This window comes from Nuphar pumila, chromosome 10 (genome assembly GCF_984573655.1).
Source record: "Nuphar pumila chromosome 10, dmNupPumi1.hap1.1, whole genome shotgun sequence".
NCBI lineage: Eukaryota > Viridiplantae > Streptophyta > Magnoliopsida > Nymphaeales > Nymphaeaceae > Nuphar > Nuphar pumila.
Genome location: NC_143258.1, coordinates 114,156,957 through 114,178,075, shown reverse-complemented (window position 1 = coordinate 114,178,075; position 21,119 = coordinate 114,156,957). Strand labels below are relative to the sequence as shown.

General features: G+C 39.1%; 1 protein-coding gene across 6 annotated transcripts in view; it reads left to right on the top strand.

Moving 5' to 3' along the window:
- LOC149827981 (xanthine dehydrogenase 1-like) overlaps positions 1-21,119 on the top strand; it is a 128,103-nt gene that overhangs the window by 56,043 nt on the left and 50,941 nt on the right. For all 6 annotated transcript variants that reach the window (XM_090019774.1, XM_090019775.1, XM_090019773.1 and 3 more), the window contains exons 10-12: positions 5,769-5,930; positions 7,705-7,839; positions 8,315-8,551. In XM_090019774.1, the coding sequence (XP_089875900.1) occupies positions 5,769-5,930; positions 7,705-7,839; positions 8,315-8,551 (534 nt within the window). The remainder of the gene's footprint in view (positions 1-5,768; positions 5,931-7,704; positions 7,840-8,314; positions 8,552-21,119) is intronic.

Sequence of the window (21,119 nt, the reverse complement as noted above, 5' to 3'; positions counted from 1 at the left end):
ATTGACAGGTAAGAGCAAACATAATGAAAATATGCATTGACAGTCATATGCAAACCTAATGGAAACATGCATCTACAGGTAAATGCATATTCAATGAAAACATCTCATTGACAGTCATATATACACTTGAAATTATGCATATTCAAACGGAAGCATGCATTGGCAAGTATATGAATACTTAAAGGAATTATGCCTTAATGTGAATATGTGTATGCAATGCAAGTGTGCAATTGACATGAGTATGCATAATGAAGGCAAGTGTGCAGTTGATTTAAAGAATGAACATTAAATGAAAGCTTGCATTTATTACTAGCATATGAAATGAAATAAAACATGCTTATGAATATTTTTGTGCCATGTGCATAGCTAAAGAGTTGAGTATATGAATGTGCATTTGCAAGGCATGTAATTTGTGTCATAAATGGCATATTGCTTTGGTTTTTGCTTATGGTGCATCGATAATACAAGTGGATCATCATAGGCCTGAAGAGCCTTGAGCACTAGATGCTCCTTTATTTACTGTTAAATGCATCGCAAAAATCACATTTATTTTTATTGCATTGCACTGTTTTATGTGTTTCCACAAGCGAGAGTCCCGTGATGGCTCTCGCAGGGGTAGATGTGAGTTGTTGCCTTTGTTTGCATGCTGAATTGCAAATTAAAGAAATGAGATAATAATAAATTAATAAAAACAAAAGAACAATATAATGTAATTTCTAAGATGTCTCGTCAGGAGTACGGGACTCTTAGAGATTCGGTTTTGGGGGACCATGATGATACAAAAACTCCATATGCATTATTGATTTACCCCTGAACCCAATATTGAGGTTCCTTCTCCTGGCCACGGTTTTAGGGAGAATTCGTCACTTTGCCTTGGAGGGGTGTGTAAACACAGCTGTTGTTTTGGTATAACAAGAAAAATGACACTTATGGATGGGTGGTCCCTAGTGTCTCAGACATTAGATTGGTGGTCTAATGTTCTGAAGGCTGTTTCAGTCGAGGGCTAAGTTTGAAACCTAGTAATAAAATATAAATTGTGTGCTAAGCTACCCTGAGAACCTAACTTGACCTCAGAGTTTTTACCTGTTTGGTGTATCCGCCGGTAACGGTAATTAAAAAGAGGAACTTAAATTGTATACATTTAATAAGGACATGCATATAAAAAAAAATCCTAATAAGAGGTAATAATTTACTCATACTTTACACTGAAGCTATGCATATTCCTTCTATACATTAGATTATGCATGTTTACCTGTTCTCTTAACTGTTAAATGTTGGTGAATGCTTAATGTTGTTCCCTATTGCTTAAATTGTGATCTCTGTTACTTATTAAATGTTCTCTCTTGCTTAATAATTGTCTCTAATGCATAAATGCTTAATCAAATTACGAATTTGTCTTAATTGCATACCTCTAAAATACAACAACAACAACAACAACAACAACAACTACGCCTTCATCCCAAAACAATTGGGGTCAGCGATATGAACCAAAAAGAAATTCATTTTGGGTCTTCCACATGAATCCTTTTCCTCCAATCATTTCTATCCAACGCCATGTCCTCGGTGAGGTTCAAAGTATTCATATCCTTTCCTATCATCTCCATCCAAGTCTTCCTAGGCCTACCCCGACCTCTTTTAACTAATATATTTTCTCATTTCTCCAACCTTCTAACTGGAGCATCATTAGGCCTTCGCCGAATATGTCCAAACCACCGTAAACGATTCTCTCGCATCTTATTTTCAATGGGTGCAACACCTACCTTCTTACGTATCTCTTCGTTCCGAATCTTATCTTTTATTGTATTTCCACACATCCATCTAAGCATCCGCATCTCAGCTACACTCATTTTTTGAATATGATGTCTCTTGGCAGCCCAACATTCCGTACCATATAGTAAAGCAGGTCTAATAGTCGTCCTATAAAACTTTCCCTTCAACCGCAATGGCATTCTACGATCGCACAGCACTCCAGTAGCACTTTTCCATTTCATCCACCCAACCTTTATCCTATGATTTACATCTCCATCAATTTCTCCATACTTTTGAATGATGGATCCCAAATATTTGAAATAATCATTCACCGGTATATCTTGCTCACCAAGCTTCACTACACTCCCATCACTACTTCGTTGCTTACTAAACCGACATTCCATATATTCAGTCTTACTCTTACTCAACTTAAAACCTCTAGCTTCCAATGTCTGTCTCCATAATTCTAACTTAGCATTAACCCCAGCTCTAGACTCATCAATCAAAACAATATCATCAGCAAACAACATACACCACGGTACATTTTCTTGAATTGATCTCGTAAGTTCATCCATCACTATCGCAAATAGGAAAGGGCTTAAAGCAGATCCTTGATGTAACCCAACCGTTATCGGAAAATTGGTTGTCACCCCTCCACAAGTGCGGACATTGGTTACTACTCCTTCATACATATCTTTAATTATACTAATGTACTTGAGAGAAACACCTTTCTTCATCATTGTCCACCAGAGAACGTCCCTAGGTACTCTATCGTATGCCTTCTCTAAATCAATAAAAACCATATGCAAATCTTTGTTCATCTCTCTATATCTTTCAATAAGTTGTCTAAGAAGATGTATAGCTTCCATAGTTGATCTTCCAGGCATAAAACCAAATTGATTCTCCGATATCATGACAACCTTCCTCAACCTAGACTCAATCACCCTCTCCCAAAGTTTCATAGTATGACTCATGAGTTTTATACCACGATAGTTTGTGCAATCTTGTATATCACCCTTATTCTTATATAAAGGCACCAAAGTACTCTTCCTCCACTCATTAGGCATCTTATTTGTTCGCCAAATCAAGTTAAAAAGATTTGTCAACCATTCTAAACCTTTCTCTCCCAAGCATTTCCAAGCCTCGATAGGTATACCATCTGGGCCAACTGCCCTTCTTGATTTCATTTTCTTCAAAGCCTCTGCAATTTCTTTCTTTTGAATCTTGCGCATGAAGTCACGATTTATCTCATGAAAAGGAATGGAGAAGTCTCCAAGATCTTGAGCATGACTATCATTAAATAGCTTATCAAAATAATCTTTCCATCTCTCCTTAATCTCCTCATCTTTGACTAAAACCCTTTGCGTTTCATCTTTGATACATCTAACCATACCCAAATCCTTCGATTTCCTATCTCTCATCTTTGCAAGCCTATAAATATCCTTCTCGCCTTCTTTGGTATCCAACTTGTCATAAACCTCCTTATATACCTTAGCCCTCGCGTTTCGAACAACTTTTTTAGCTTCATTCTTTGCTATCATATACTTCTCCAAATTCTCATTATCACGACTCTTACTTAGATTTCTATAACACTCTCTTTTAACCTTAATAGCTAATTTGACATCCTCGTTCCACCATGATGTATCCTTACCTAGTGGTGCACCGCCTTTAGACTCACCCAATACCTCCTTAGCTACTTTTCTCATACCACCCGCTATCTTATTCCACATTGATTCTGAATCCTCCTCGAGACACCAATCAACTTCCTTAACTACCTGCTCTACAAACATTCCTTGTTTAGCTCCTTTCAGTGCCCACCACTTAATTCTAGGATCTATCCTATGTCTATCCCTTTTGCGGCATTGTCTAATTCTAAGATCTAAAATTAAGACTCTATGTTGTGTAGCTACACATTCTCCTGGTATAACCTTACAATCGATGCAACAACCCCTATCTCTCTTTCTAAGTAGGAAAAAATCTATTTGACTCGTATTAACCCCACTTTTAAATGTTACTAGGTGAGACTCCCTCTTCCTAAACCAAGTGTTTGCTAAGATCATATCATAGGACAAACAAAAATCTAAAATCCTTTCTCCACTTTCATTTCTTTCTCCTATACCATAGCCTCCAGGGATATTCTCAAATCCATCCCTACTAATGCCTACATGTCCATTAAGGTCACCGCCGATGAAAAGCTTTTCTCCATAAGATGTCTCTTGCACTACTCCATCTAAATCTTCCCAAAATTGATGCTTAATGGAATCATCTAAACCTACTTGAGGTGCATAAACACTAATAATATTAATAATATCCGTACCTAATACTAATTTAATAAGTAAAATTCTATCACCCTTCCTACGGACCTCAACTACATTATCTATAAACTGACGACTCATAACAATCCCTACTCCATTCCTATTCCTATTTATTCCTGTATACCAAATCTTATATCCCCAAGGTTCTATCACTTTAGCTTTCTCACCTACCCATTTGGTCTCTTGAAGACATAAAATATCAATCTTTCTCCTACACATAACATCTACTAACTCTACCAACTTACCAGTTAAAGACCCTATGTTCCAAGTGGCTAACCTAATTTTATGGTCTTGGACTAACTTCTTTACCCCCACCCGTCCAACAAAGTGAGGGAACCCTTGCCTATTTGACACCACACCCGGGCGCCGGTGTGACGCGTCGCTTCTGGGCGACGACCTAGCAACCCTTGCACATTTATCACTGCCTCCGGGCCTAGAGAGTACAGCGCGTCGCTCTGTAGGGAACGCCCCAACGAAATTCTCATATTGGTTCATTTTCATAGGATATGACAAAGTTTTTATGCTGGCTGTCACAGGCCTACCGCAACCCTCCTCCTTTATCCGGGCTTGGGACCGGCATACCTCTAAAATATTGCATGAATTTTTATCTGTGTTTTTTATGCTCATTTATTTATTAGAGGGATTCGTACGCAGAATTCCTCGGATGTCTGACACCCTACTTCTGTGTTTTTTCACAGTGGCAGGGGATCAGTGAAGCGACTCGCTTCTAGGAGAGCTACGAGTGTCACACTTTTGCTTGACAGTTCACAGATGAACAACGTGACTCCGTTTTTCTTTATTTACTTTTATGTCATTTAAATAGCTCTGATATGTCTCTTGCAATTATTGTTAAACACTCATTCTTTCATAATTAATAAATAATGAGTTGCTATGGTTTGAGGTGATAAATGTAAGATAACTTAATGTGTTTGGTTATCCAATTGCGAGTGAAACTGTAAACGCCCCGGGTCTCTCGGAATGTTTCCACACTTGTTTAAAAAAAAATCGCATTTTCAAGGTATATGAGTTGGGGTCGTTACAAAGTTTGAGGGGGAGTGTTAATATATATATATATATATATATATATATATATATATATATATATATATATATTATGTAATTCATTTGTAATACCCGATAGGGGTATTTTTGTCTTTTTACATAATTGTTTATAAAAACAACTATTTACTAATTAGGATTTTTTATCTTTTTATTTTTTTCTTTTTCTTTTCTTAAATCCCTTTTTTGTACATGCATTGGGGGTCCCACATAGAGTTGTTGGGACCCCCAACGGTCACAAATGTGACCGTTGAGGGCTCCCAACGACTCTATGGGGAGCCCCCAGTGGCTCTCTCTCTTGCTCCATTTTTTGTATAAATAGTGGTCATTCCCCCTTGTATTCTCTATGCCTTTCAAGGCTTCATCCAATAAATATTTCATTATTTTTATGCTTGTATAGCCTTTTTAGGCTTTCATATTGTCCCATTGTGGACTTCTTGTTTGAATGCCATAGTGCTTGTCCATTGTTGGACTTTGTGAATGCTTGTGCATTCTTGGGTTATACTTCCGCCTATTTCATTACAATTACACGGTTGCACCCTTGCATGATGTTATGTCAATGCATTTGTTTTTATGGATGATAAATGTATCTATATAACTGGACAAACCTAGATTAATGATTTCTTTCTAATTCTTTTATTGCAGGCCGGGGCTCTTGTGCAAGTCTATATTGATGGAACTGTTTTAGTGACACATGGTGGTGTTGAGATGGGCCAGGGACTTCACACAAAGATTGCTCAAATTGCAGCATCCTCTTTTGATATTCCTGTCAGTTCAGTTTTTGTATCAGAGACAAGTACTGATAAAGTAAGCATATACAGATCCACACATGCACACACAATCATGCAATCATGTGTGTGTCCCTGTTTTTCTATCTATACATAGTTGATAATATCTACTGCTTGGGTGAACAATTCATTAGTATAGCTATGCAGAAACGCTGAAATTTTTATACCCTTGTTTTCACAACTGTAAGCTCAAGAGAAACTGTCTGTACTATTACAGGGAAATACAGCAGTAACCCCTATAACAGTCCCTCCCATTGACTGGGTAGATTCTTTTTTTGGTACGAGCAAGCTGGTGAGGTAGACCCTGGTGTTATTTGCACCTGAGACCCCTTTATGTGTGCCTACCAATCCAGTTTCTGCATTCAACTACTTCCACTTAGTTCTTTCTCTCATATTTTTGCCAAATATGGATTTATGGTTTGTGAATATCATTAGGATGACACAGAGAACACATGTAAACGTGAGTTTTCAAGATCTATTTGAATCAATAATGATAATTAGGGGCATGTATCTTTTGTATGAGCAAGCACAGAACAAAAGAATGAGGAACTCTATCATGTGAAACAATGCAAGTCTATAAATGATGGATTTAGGCACCTCTCGATGAATGTACCAACCATGCTCCTCCGTGAAGTCTAGATGTGTCATATGAACGTTCATCCAGGGATCTTTTCTGTGATTTTGTTAGAGGCTGTATCTGCAGCTTGTAAAGTAAGTCAGATATAGTCAAAAGGAATCTAGAACAATATCATTCCCTGTGAAGTACCTTTAGCAAGTGTTATAGGCATTTTTCTCTATTTTCCCATAAATGATGGTGATACCTTTAGGGTGCATAATTTCTATATTATTATGAAAAAGTATGCTGATAAAGAAATAAGTCACCATATCTATGTAGTCAAAAGCCCCGACTAGGCACTGACTAGTCCACCTAGTCGGTCTAGGCGTAAGTAAAATGCCTAGGCTTTGCAATTCCTAGGTGGGTACCTTAAAAGGTACAATTTTTTCTGACTAGGCATCGACTAAGGTGCCTAGTCGGTGACTAAGCTGCCTGCACCTAGACACGAGGGCAGTTTAGTCATTTATTATTCTTACATATATATTGTTATTTGTTTTGTATATATATGTGCCTGTGTTTGTTCTGTGAAATCGTGAAAACATGCTTTTATATATATATATATATATATATATATATATATATATATATATATATGTGTGTGTGTGTGTGTGTGTGTGTGTGTGTGTGTGTGTGTGTGCTACTTTGCTTTTGGGATTTTTTCTATGCTACGGACAACCTTGCTTACAACACTGGTTGAGACAAGTCACTTACATAGGATAGTGACTCCTGATTGACCTTCCTGATGTGAATTAGGAGCATGTGGCATCTATGAACATTTGGTCATTTCATATAAACCCTAATTTGTATAAAACTTTGGATGGAAATTGCATTAAAATTCATTTGAAACTTGCTGAATTTTAATTTATTCTGTGCATGGAGATGCTGTAAATACCTTGAACTATTTTAACATTTTGTGCTGATTATTATTGGATTTAATCACCTTAGCAAAGTACAGTTCTGTTTCCTGATTGATGTTAATTAGGGGGTTGTTTTTTCTTTTGGATTTTAGATTCTCTTGCATTGCTGAACTTTTTTTAGAATTCACAACTTCATGTGAATCAAACAGCGTTTGAAAACTTTGTGCATCTTTTCATATTGGCTTTGTTGATTTCCTTTTTCTTTTTCCTTCTACTTTGAGATTTCTTGTCATGGTAAGAGAATGTGTTTGCTATTTCAGGTCCCAAATGCATCACCTACTGCTGCTTCTGCAAGCTCTGATATGTATGGAGCGGCAGTTTTGGATGCTTGTGAGCAAATAATGGCACGCATGAAACCTATAGCTTTGAAGAATGAGCACAGATCCTTTGCAGAGGTAATTGTGCCAAAAATATTGTTCTGTTATGAAGTAAATTCAAGCATCATTATTTCATGAACAATGATTGATGCACATGCATATTTTTAATGCAACTTTAAACATGCTTTCAAGGTTTTGAGCCTTTTGGCAAAGAATCATCTCTATTTTGATGTTCAAGTATATGGAATCCCCAACGAGTCAATTGCTACACCATTCTTCTCTCCTACAGTAACATAACACCTGAAGTTTAATAAATTCTTTTTTAACCTTAAAAAAGGTAGTGTGAAATGCTTTATCACGTCTTCCAAGACCTTGAAACCATTAATGGCTTTTATATGATAGATGTTCATGAATCATGGTTGGTTCTTCCCTCCTAATCCTGATTATTGCTTTTGCCATCCAAGATAACTGTGATATTTGTGTTTCAAAGATTCTTTATGTTCTAAAAGAATTGTAGATAGCTAAATTATTTTGTTGCCTTCTGCATTATCAGCTTGCAAGGACATGCTTTCTTGGAAGGATTGATCTATCTGCGCATGGTTTTTACATTACCCCGGATATTGGGTTTGATTGGAAAATTGGTAAAGGGAAACCATTCAATTACCATACCTATGGTGCTGCATTTTCTGAGGTTGAAGTGGATACTCTAACAGGGGATTTCCACACAAGAGCAGCACATATTGTCATGGATCTGGGATATTCACTCAATCCTGCCATTGATGTTGGACAGGTATAGTGTTACATGCTATTTACTTACTGCATCACATTTTCATACATATGGCTTTACATAAAGCTATCATTAATTAATTTGCTTTGAACACTTATGAAATTATTATTGCATTATGTGATATAAGAAAGCTATGTTGTAATAATCTGAGATCATCTGCAGTTTCATGCTTATGTACTCGCATTATTATTAATAACACATTTATATAGGCACCTTAAATTCTCCTTTTCCTGCAAGATTATGTTGAGATCCATGTTTCATTTACAAGTGTCTTCCGTCTTTTCTTTCACCTTAGTAATGCATTCAATAATGTATTTGTTTCTTTCTAAGGGATGCTCCCACTCATCCAGATTGGATTCTATTTTGGATTCCATCCAACTATCCAAGTTCACAACTTGTTCTGGATGGCTCTACTGTCTAAATATCTCTTAAAGAGGAAATAAGCCTAAGTATATGTGTTATACATTTTGAGTGCTACCCCTCTATGTGTACATGTCATTATTCTTGGGGGTATTCTTGTAAAGTAGCTATAGGGGTAAAGTAGCCCAACAGCCAGAATGATTAATGAAATGAAAAAGAGCTCACACACCTCACACAAGAGGCTAAACACAACCCAAAAATGGGCTCAATCACAAGGGCCAAGAGAACACACTTAAAACATAAATCTATTATGTGAAATGCACAAAGAATGCATGAGTTACAAAGGAAAAATATGCCCCATATTTATACACAAGGGAGTGAGAGGCTCCCATTCTAGCTGTTTGGGTGATCCCAACAGCTAGATTTCTAGCCGTTTGGGAGCTTGTAAACACCTCAAATTTTCCAAGTCCATTCCTGGACACCCCTCTTTTACAGATGCCAACCCCTTTAGTACAATGTAGGAGTCTAACCCCTAGGATCATTCCAATTTAGGTATCATTTCACCTCATTTTACCAAAAAAAACTATAATTTTGCCCCTAGGTAACCCTAGGTCCTTGTCAGTTAGGCCCACCCAAACTCATTGTAAGATTAGAAGAGCTAGAATATCAATCATTTCTAGCTTCCCTGAACTCACAATGAGTAGACCCTGTTTATTTCAGTTAAATTTGGTTCATTTCATGTGAAATAAGCTCATTTCTAGCTCAAACTCAATCCAATTGTCCCATAATTAGTCAATTTCAGTAGATCCTATTCCTCTGTGTTTAGCTTTAGCTCATCAAGAGTTCAAGTGGTCCAATTTCAGTTCAAACTTGTTTTTCCACATTGTTGGAGTTCTTTTTTAACTTAATTCAGCTCATTTCAGGCAGAATTGAACTAACCCTGGTTAACCTAGCTAGGATTTAGTTTGTTTAAGCTCTGTTTTAGTTCATCTTAGTTCAGTTGATTGTGGTTTTAGTTCAAACCCAGTGTTTTGTTCACTACAACTAGTAGACTCTCGTTGCTTACTTCACTCTATAGTAAATTTCTCACCATTTCACTTAGAATTGTGTCTATTTTCAATTATTTGGTTTGGGAATCTAGTTGAGATAGTGTCTTCTTAGTTCACCTGAGTTCAGGAACCTTAGAACCCCGTTCAAGCCGGTTCAAACTTTGTTTTTCTAAGTGTCACTCTTCACTCTACTTCACTATCACTGTCCACTTACACTTGTTTTTAAAAGTTACCTATCAGTGAAATAAAAAAACACTTTAAAAACAAGGGGATTTTAGCTTAGCCAAGGCGTGGGACCCAGAGAGGGCCCCACCTCACGCCCCTGTCTAGGAGGGCAAAATCGTCTATATTCTTGGTCATTTCTTAATCAGGGGCAGAATGGTCATTTTTTTAGTGAACATGAGTGGTTACTTTTGGAAAATTTTCATGGTCTTCTAGAGGTATCCTGTTCTCAAATCCTAGAAGTGTAGTGATTTTTTGGAAAGTCTTAGTTTTCACTCACCAAAGTCTTGTTATATCCCAGTTTATCCTGTTTTCTGTCAAACCCTAGAGTTGCGAAGGGACCACCACATAGAAAGGCACTAGCTGGTTTAGCCCAGATGAGCCTAGGTCAGGTAGGCTTGAACCCACTCTACAACTGGACCCACCTTGTGAGCCATTTAGAGGGGCAGTTTGGCCAATTTCTAAGACAGGAGTAATTTCTAGTCTGGACTCAGATCAATTTTGTTATCTGATATTTTGTCCGTATCCGAGATCCAACCCATGTGTCAATCTGGACGTTGGATACCTGATCTGATGTCCATTATCCGTTTCCTACTTTGGACCTGGATCTTTTTATCCAATCTGCTTTGTTATCTGTATCCAAGGTCCATTTTGTTTTTAGATCTGGATCTTTACATTAGATATCCAGGGTCCACCCATCAATCATTTACTATTCAGGATCCATTCTTCAATTTTTATCCAATATCTGGGATCCGTCTCCACCATCTTATCTTTGATCCAAGATCTAATTCCTAATTCTATCTTTGATCCAAGATCCATTTTATCTGCCTTATCATATCCAGGATCCATTTTTTATCTGTTTTACCAAGATCCAGGATCTATTTTCTAATTTTATCAAGATCCAGTATCCATTATAAAAAGCTTATCCTTGATCCAGGATCTGTCCACCATTTTTCAGCATGGATCATGCTTATTGTCTGAGATCCAAATCGATTTGTCATTTAAAACTTTGGATGCAAATCTGAATTCAAAATTTTCTTCTGATCCAGTCTTCAACCTAGGTTCAAAAATTGATTTAAAAGTCATTTGAACCTAATACTTTTACATTTTAAGATTTGGTATTTTGAAATATCTTTTTCAAAAACAATGTGTGCCAGATCTAGATCCAGATTGGATTTTTGATAGGTTTGGATCCCAAAATGGATCTTAGATCCAATCCAAACTAGATGGATCCCAAAATGTATCTAGAAATCATTACGAAAGGAAAGTCTACTTCAGCAATGGTAGACTCCGTGGCCACACACAATTTTGTCTCGCGATAAGAGACAGAGCGGTTAGGCATGAAGCCTGGGCCAAAGCAGAGGACCATTAAAACGGTGAACTCTGAGGCCAAGCCCATCCTTGGTGAAGCAAGGGATGTGGCTATCCAAATTGGGAGTTGGGCCGGCAAGGCCAACTTCTCTGGGGTGCCCCTGAACGATTTTAAGATGATTTTGGGTACGGAGTTTCTGTGCAGCCAGAATGTGATGTTGCTGCCAAAGTTTAACTCGTTGACGATTATGGGGCCAAACCTGTCACACACAATTCAGTGCCTTACTCAGAAAGGCAAGACTTTAGTGTTGTCGGCAATGTAGTTGAAGAAGGGTGTCAAGAGTGGGGGAGCAGACATGCTTAGTATTAGACAAGATTCTTGTTTTGTATTTAAGTTTGGATCTGGATCCAGATCCGGATCCAAACTACTTGTGTGTATCATGTCCAATATATAATGGACATACTTGTAAATACCCTCAACTTATCAGGGTCATAGTGAAGACCATGTATTAGGTTTTTTGTCTATATATTAAAGAAAGAGGTCACGGTTTTTCATTATGAAAACCGTGACTCGTTGCAGCCTCACTCTCTCTTCCTCCTTTTAGTTTCTCGTTCGCAGGTTCTGGAGAAAACTCACATGGTATCAGAGCATGTCTGATCCGAGGGCTGAAATTCTTCTACACAGGTACGTCCATACGAGATCCTCTTTTCTTTTCGTATTCTCTCAAATCTTTCTTCCTCTCTTTTCTTATTCGGTGTGGCTGTTGGAATACGAGTCCAAATCTTCCTTCATCTATTCATCTGCTGGAATACGAGCCTCATATCCTTCTTCCCTCTGCTAGTTCCTTTCTGCAACAAGTCAGTCTGATTTGCGTATCAGATCTGACGTCTTACCTTCCAATTCTTCTTCACCTCGCTTTGCGTCAAATTTGATTACTGAAACTGATTTGGGTTTGGGCCAAATCAGTTTTCACGATACTCTTATTCATCAAATCAGTTGATCTCTCGAACTGTAACGCCCCAAAAATCCAAGACTTGTAACTTTTAGAATAGTTTAGAAAGCTTTGAAATCATACAATTATCAGAGTCTAAATAGTACTTCAGCGGAAAATGATATTTTTAAAACAAGTCGATGGACCTTGAGCGCATTACATCGTAAGCTTTCCTTTACCGAGTTCCGCATAACTATTGGAATCAAATGGTTTTAAAATGCAATTTCAATGATTAAGAATTTGTTTGTTGAAACCAAGAAGTTTACTAAAACAGTTTTAGTAACTCGAGGTTCAATAAAAAGAGAATTTTTGAAATACACTTTGTACCAAATTTACCAACATGTTCTCAGGAGCGAAACGTCAGGGAAAAAGCTCTATCTTGATCTCATCGCGCCATCGTGCCATCGCAGAGTGTATCACCTATACATCACCTGCCCATAAAATGGGTCAGTTTCACTAAAAACTGGTAGGTGCACATACATGACGATATAGAACATAGTTAAGCAAAATAATTTAATATGTTAAGTAGACAGGCAATTATATAGCAATTTAATTTCAACAGATTAATGGAGCAACTATCATGAGCAAAATGCTAAAACTATTACAAGCATTTCACTGACACAAGTAGGTTAATTATTATAAGCAAAGCACTACATAAGCAATTTAACTAGCAAAATACGATGCTACATCAACCACACACACCATTGCATAAGTATTGAAACCCGTTGCATGCTATAACTTTCATACGTGCATAACTCAACAAATTGTGTGATCGGATTTAAATTATGTTTCAATATTAACTGGCCAAGTGGGTACGCACAAGGCATGACTCTAGAAACAGCCTAGACTGATCCGGGGGTTTATTATGCTATGTATTTTATGATAACCCGGATAGCTGACTGAGTCCGCACCTAAGGGGACAGTCAGTGACCAAGAGAGAAATCCCCAAAGCAGCATAAACAATGGATGCATCCCGAACATGGAGAGCTACCACCTAGGATAATTATGGTAGTCCCTTTCCCCTAACTCCGCTGACTAGGGAAGCCGAGTCTTTTGCTCGTAACTACCATTAATGACTTGTCCATCGAAGTTTTTGTACCTTTCCATCCTCTCTCCAGACAGGAGTCAACGGTTCGAATGAGTACATCAGTGTTAGTTAACTGAAGACCCATTCTACATACTCTTGTCTTTCGACCCAACTCGAGTATCTTGCCGGTGAAGGCGGAATCATCACTTATTTAGGTGATCACAACATTTTATTATTTGCACTCACCGAGGTTGCCACAACCTACTCATCCAATCATCGCAACGTGAGAAGACGTACTTGTCAAAAAGTACGATCGTACTTGTCAAAAGTACGACTACGATGAAAACGATATTGTTTTACCACAGAAAACCCAACAAATATTATCTGTATAAGAAGTAACACAACACAATTTGTCAAGATAAGTCTTGAATTCATTTCAACAATATTTTGCATATTTCATGATACAAGGTCGTCTCGGATCTCTCGTTCGATCAACAAAGTACTTAACATATAGTGCATGTCTAAAAGTACGCTACACTGAAAAGAGGGAGGTGTGTAGGCTTCTCAAAAGGAACACCCAACACACAACTTCATAACGATCAAAAGAATATAGGAGTGTTCATTTGGCACGATTCATCCTTAAAAGCCACAATGCCACATTGAGTCATTCACACAAGGAACATCACTATCAATCTTGCATTCAAAATTTATATTAATATCGACATGATTCACACGACACACGACACTAAGTTTAATAAATGAAGAATGAGTTCTTCAACAGAACCTCACTCGATCACAGGCTCCTGCCCCCAATCGGGGTTATTCAAATTGAGCCACAACTTGAATTAAGGTTATAAAACATTTCTCCCAAGTGTGGACTTGGGAGGGCCCAAATGTGACTTCGCAATCCGACATGACTTAAAACTTAACTTTGCAAAAGTTGTGCATTTTGAAGAGCACTGGGTTGGCAGAAGGAAACTCGCTTTTAAAGAACTGCAATGCACAAGCACAACTTCTAGTGTTTTGAAAACAAGTGATAACAGGATAGGCACAAGACTATATTTATGTAAGTACATATTTACCATAAATGTGAGCATATGCATGTTATAACATGACAACAAGCAACTCTCGACTTGCGATGCCGCACATCGAGCGAAATGCACATAAGAACACACAAGGTACCAAAACCATACCTTGACCACTTAGATAGGCAAACACATAAGGTCATAATACACGAGACACGAAGTAGTACCTCACTCAAAGAAAACGTGCAGGCAAAAATATATGCAAGCAAACAAGAGCATAGGTATTGCATGAAGTACGAAACCACACCTCAAACTCATAAGCAACTATGCAAAATAATGATCGAAGAATGAAGTTGTACCTCGACCCATAGGAACATACAGGCAAGTATATATGCAAGCAATTAAGGGCATAAGTATTGCAAAAAGTACGAAACCACCTTCAACCACATAAGCAAATACGCAAATTAATACTCAAAGAGTAAAATCATACCTCGACTCATAAATATGCAGACAAGAAAATATGCAATGCAGAAGCAATATAAATCTAAGCATATCTAGCATAGGCATCTTAATTATTTCAACTTGAATAGGTTCATTTATTGCCCTTTGTGCGACTTTACCCTACCTCAGAATGTTGTGTAGCTGCGTACGCCTACGCGTGAGGATAATACCAGGGTCGGGCCGCGGAGCACGAACGGGACCTGTTGCGTAAATCTGCAAGAGTGAGAGTTATTATGACGTAGCTGTCAAAAAGAGCAGAAGGCTAGTGGTAAGACCTGCCCTGCTGGCAGAAACAAATGACTGGCAGGGGTATCGGCCCCTGTCTGACAGGGCAGCGGATGGCAGGGGCCTTAGCCCCCGCAAGACCAAGCAGTGAATGGCAGCCCCTGCCGGCCAAAACAACGAACGACAGGGGTCTCGGCCCCTGCCTGCCAAAACAACAAATGACAGGGGTCTCGGCCTCTGCCTGCCAAAACAACAAACGACTGGGTTCTCGGCCTCTGCCTGCCAAAACAACAAACGACTGGGGTCTCGGCCCCTGCCTGACAAAACAGCCAATGGCAGGGGCCTCGGCCCCTGCAAAACAATGAATGGCAGGGGCTTCAGTCCCTGCCAGACAAAACAGAAACTCGGCCCCTGCCTGACGAAACGAATAATGGCAGGGGCCTCGGCCCCTGCCTGACGGAACAACGGCGAAAAAAGGGGGAAGGTGCGGCAAGGGGGTGTCGGTCTCCTGCCACCCTTCAGGAAGGCGTAGATGGAAAATAGGAGGGCACGACACAGGCGGTATGCCGTCTGTCGGCCCCTCGACAAGCCCTCAAGGAGAGGGAAAAAAGGGAGGGCACGACAGGGGCCATGGGCCTCCTAACGAAACGACAGAGAGAGGAGGTGGGACAGGGGGACGACCGACCTTCCGTCGGTCATCCGATAGCCCATAGGAGAGGGAGGAAGACGACAGGGGCTCGAAGGCCGCCGGTTGGTCCTCCGATGGACACAGAAGGAGATTAGAAGAGGGGGAGGAGAAGGGGAAAAAGGCATACCTTTCGAGGTCACCGACGGTGGTCGCAGTGGCGGCGGCGATCGGATCAGCAGGAGGAGGCGTCGGCAGACAGACGAGAGAAGGAGCGAGGGGCGGTGTATCGATCCTTCCCTCCCGCAATGCTCTTAAAGAGTTCGGGGAGGGGAGATAAACGAGGAAACCTCAAGGGGTTTCCTTATCCTGTCGAGGGGTGGAGTGGCGCGAGTGAGGTGCGGCGCACAGGGGAGAGGATTTGTTTTTAAACAAATCCTCCCTCTGTGTCGGGTTTTAAAACCCAGTCGATAACGGGCCCGGGTTGGGTCCGATATATATATATATATATATATATATATATATATATATATATATATATTTACGTGGGTTTTACATCCTACCCCTTTTAAAAGAATTTCGTTCGCGAAATATCATTAAAAGATTATTTGCAACAATTCAGTTCTTGGTTAATCGCTGTTAATGAGGATGCATGATCTGAAACACGTATCTATTAAAGTAGTCAGGACAACACATAATAAATTCATGAGAAAGGTTCGAAGCCAACAACTCGATTGAACAAAAAGTGAGTGATTTTGTTGATAATTTATGTCTTCGCAAGAGTTTATATGGAGTCACAAAAAGGGTTTGGTAGAAGACTGTAAGAATGTTTATTCGTCACCTTCTACTAGTTTCGATACGAATGAAGAGACACAACGAGACAATGCTTTAGTTTGTTTACGATCCTTGAACGGGGGTTTCTGTACTTTATCATAATGAGGTTGTCGTTCGTTACCCTTACTATTTCTAACAGACTCTATGTCTGGAATAGCCTCAATTTATCCCCATAACCCAAGGCCTTACATGGCCAGTTGTTCTATCTTCACTCAAGTTATCTTTCTTAGAATGGCCCCAACTTTCATTGAAGACAAAAAACATATCCTTGTATCAAGATCTAGATTTAGTAAGGATTCAATTCTCTAATCTAAAACCAATATATAATCATGCTACAACAGAAAGCCAAATCTAAAGATTCATAACTGGCTATATCAAATGCTCTCAGAAGAGCATCAAAACACATTATAATTCTCTACGAAATCAAAATCTACAAGTTCCACGCTGGATCACCTGGTCTGGGAAATATACGACCTCACAAGGAATTAGTGTCCTAGATGGTTTACCTGGTCTTGGACAATATACTTCCTCACAGGAATTCACCGTCTTTGCGGCTACCCGATCTTGGACAGTGTACTTCCTCACAGAGATTCACCACTTTAGTCGGATTACCTGATCTTGATCATACATACCCTCGCAGAGAATCCTTTGCGGATAAGGTCCTCAATAGGTACCGAAATCAATGATACATGCATCAAAACAAACGACCACTCACAGGGTCGATAGCCACCCATAATGGGAAAAAGTATATATATATATATATATATATATATATATATATATCATCAATGAGCATCAAATCACTTCATCTCATATGATATATAAATAAAAAACCACACCTTCATCAATAAGGTTCAATGAATCATAATTTACTATTGAACTTAAACATATATCGCATACTTTCAAAATTTGAGGGCACATGCATTTCAATCATATCATACAAAAGCATATTATCCTATGCATTATATCATTGCCACCAGGAGCATTGCATTTTCCAAATCTAACTTCAAAGCATGAGTTCTATACAATGTGATCATGTATATACCAAGAATCAACTAAACCTCAAGATACGTAACTTCTATGCAGTTCGAGTTATGCACACAGGATTCAAGTCAGATATGCATCTAAGACATTTAAATCATTGCACCATCATATGCATTCAATTTTTTTTTTTTACATCAAATCACATCGCATTCAACCACTTCAGCGTGAAACACACGCACGAATCTTCAAGACATTTTAGTCCAATATGATATCCATCAATCATGCTATACAGGTATGATATATTCTCACAAACAATCATAATGCAACCCTCTGCAACACAGCTATGTAGGCGTGATGTATCATAAAAATTAAGCGTTTGTAGTCGTGAGGTGTCATTCCTCTAAATAGTCTAAACTAATGATTTATAGGCGTATAAGTCAACCACCTAAAAGTTAATCATTTGTAGGCATAACAAGTCAACTACCCAAAAACTAATCAGTTGTAGGCGTGACATGTCATTTACCTGCATAAGCATCATAATCATAAGGGTCTAGGTTGGACAAAATTCATACGTAATTTCATTAATAAACTTTTACTTGACAAGATCCGTACTGAAAAATAAAAAGTCTTACCCAAACTTATTAAAGTGTCTATTCGCTAATTCTCTACCTAACCCGTCATGATGAAAATAAACACGATTCACTACTTTCATTGCTACTAGTGAAGGCAACTTGGGTTGTTGTCGCTGACTTTCCTTCGCGGTTCGCTTATTCAGATCTGCTTCCTTCTTGCGACAAACTCTGGCGAAATGCCCCATCTTTCCGCAATAGAAACAACCTCCAGTGTCTCGAGGGCATGGTTGTCCAGGATGACCACAATTACACTTCGAGCATTTTCAACTAGACGAACGATGTAGCTTGATTCCTTTGCCTTGCTTTTGTTTCTTAGATGGGGATCCCTGCATTCTATCATTGGCAAGTCGGCATTTGCTAACTTCCTTACTACCAACTGACTTTTTGTTCCGAATATCTTTAACTTGCTTCCCTTGTTCCAAGCCTTGTGTGGCCAGTTGCCACTTATCGTGCTTTCGCTTATGACAACATTCTTTCACTGAATAGTCCACCTTACCACTGAAAGAGCAAACAATAGAATTTCGGGGGTACAATAGATTCAGGGGGAACTTGATGGTTATGCATCTGATTATCGCACTGACCTTGGAAGGTGTTCTCGCAAGCCACACTATGACTCAGGTTCTGGACCATAGATTGGAGATGAATAACGGCTCCGGTCAAAACATTTATTGCCTCGCTCATCTCACTATACGACATCTAAATCGAAGCAAATTTTTTTAATCAAATTAAGTACAAAACAACAAAATCAATAGTACTTACCGTGCGATGCAGATGTCGGATGATCAAGAATCACTATTTTCCCTGTCGCTCTGATACCAAGTTGTAACGCCCCAAAAATCCAAGACTTGTAACTTTTAGAATAGTTTAGAAAGCTTTGAAATATGAAGAAAAGAAATCTAAGAAAACACAAAACAAAATTTCTAAAAGAATAAAGTATTCATCAAATCTAGAGGAGTCCCATACTTCCCTGAAAAAAAACACCATACATCACATTACTACAGAGAATGCTTCATAGCAGAAAACAAAGAACATGCATCTCAAGAAATGTGCAGCTTGGGTAGAAATGTTATGACAATAATACTTAGAGCCTATATTTTTTTTCTTCGAGTTAGGGTTAGGCAAGAAACCCCCAAACTGTTGGGATTTGGGAATCACAGGGTTAGAGTCAGACAGAAAAACCCTCGAATCCGGTTCGTAACCACCAGAAAACCCAGCCTTTTCCATCTTCGGATTTCCAGCAGCCAAGAACCCCATCGGGAAAACCCCAAGCCCCATACTCGACCCACGGAATAGCTAGAAGAAAAGGGGAAAACAGGAAAATCTACATTCTTTTAAATGTTAAAATCCCCAAAATCCCACCCGGATTCATGCGATACCCAAAAAGAAAAGCTATCAGAATCCTACCTCTTTCCGGATGAAAAATCGTTGGAGGTGTCGGCAACAACAGTTGCAGGTGGTCGGCTTCCTCCGACGTCGGTGCTTCTGCAGGCAAGCGCAAGATCGTCGACGAGGAGGAGAAGGGCTCCAGCGAGGTGGGAGGGAAGAGCCGAGAGGAGGAAGATAGATGAGGGGTGAGACCGACTTTCCCCCTTTTAACGAGAGGAGACCGGCGGTTACGCCCCCTCTTGACATTCTTGATTTGCAAGAATTGTACCCTAGGCACGATTCTTGAACCCTGATATTAATTATAACGCAGTCGGGTCCGGGTCCAAACCCCGCGACCCGCTACCCGGGATCCAAATCCCAATTTGGATCTGGCTGATTACGAGAGTGGATTCGAGTTGGCTCTCTAGTGCTGGATCCACAAGGAACGTGGATCCGGGTCTGAAGTGGATGGTGGCTCCACAGGTTGGATCCATTTGGGTCCAACCCCAATTACCCAATTCTTTTATTATATATATTCTTTTGGATCCGGTAATGGATCTTGGACCCAAAATGCATAAAATTACTCAAAATTTTGGGTTATTACATTGAGAGGATTCGTCATCCTATTGAAAGATGGGTTAGTTATAACTTCTCTACAGACTTACAACTGTTCATCTCCCAGATTGAAAAATAGGATGAACCCATTAGTTTTTTACAAGCATCTATGTCACTCAAATGGGTTGAAGCCATGAATGAGGAAATGAAAGCTTTACATGAGTGTGGAACTTGGGAGATTGTTCCTAGACCATCCGACACAAATGTTGTAGGGTCTATAAAATAAAGTATAAACCGGATGGATCTATTGAACGCTACAAGGCAAGGGTGGTGGCAAAAGGTTTTACTAAAAAATATGGGCAAGATTATGATGAGACTTTTAGTCCTGTGTTCAAGATGAGAACTATTCGATTAATTCTATCTTTGTCGGTTCAATATGGATGGACTCTTAATCAACTTGATGTCAAAAATGCATTTCTGCATGGTAGCCTGAAAGAAGAGGTGTATATGGAGCAACCTTCTGGTTATGCAAAATATAGCCCTAACACACATGTTTGCAAACTACAAAGAGCCATCTATGGGTTAAAACAGGCTTCTCGTTCATGGTTTGACAGTTTTTCCCTTGAAGTTCAGTGATACAGTTTCATTCGTTCTCACCTCGATCATTCATTGTTTATTTTCTGTGATCGTCAGGTACGTACCTTGATTCTTATATATGTGGATGACATTATTATTATTGGGAATTCAGATGAACACATAAAAGCCACCAAGGATCTACTGAGTCGACAGTTTAAGATGAAAGATTTGGGAGTCTTACGTTATTTCTTGGGAGTTGAAGTGGATAGACAGAATGGATCTCTTTCA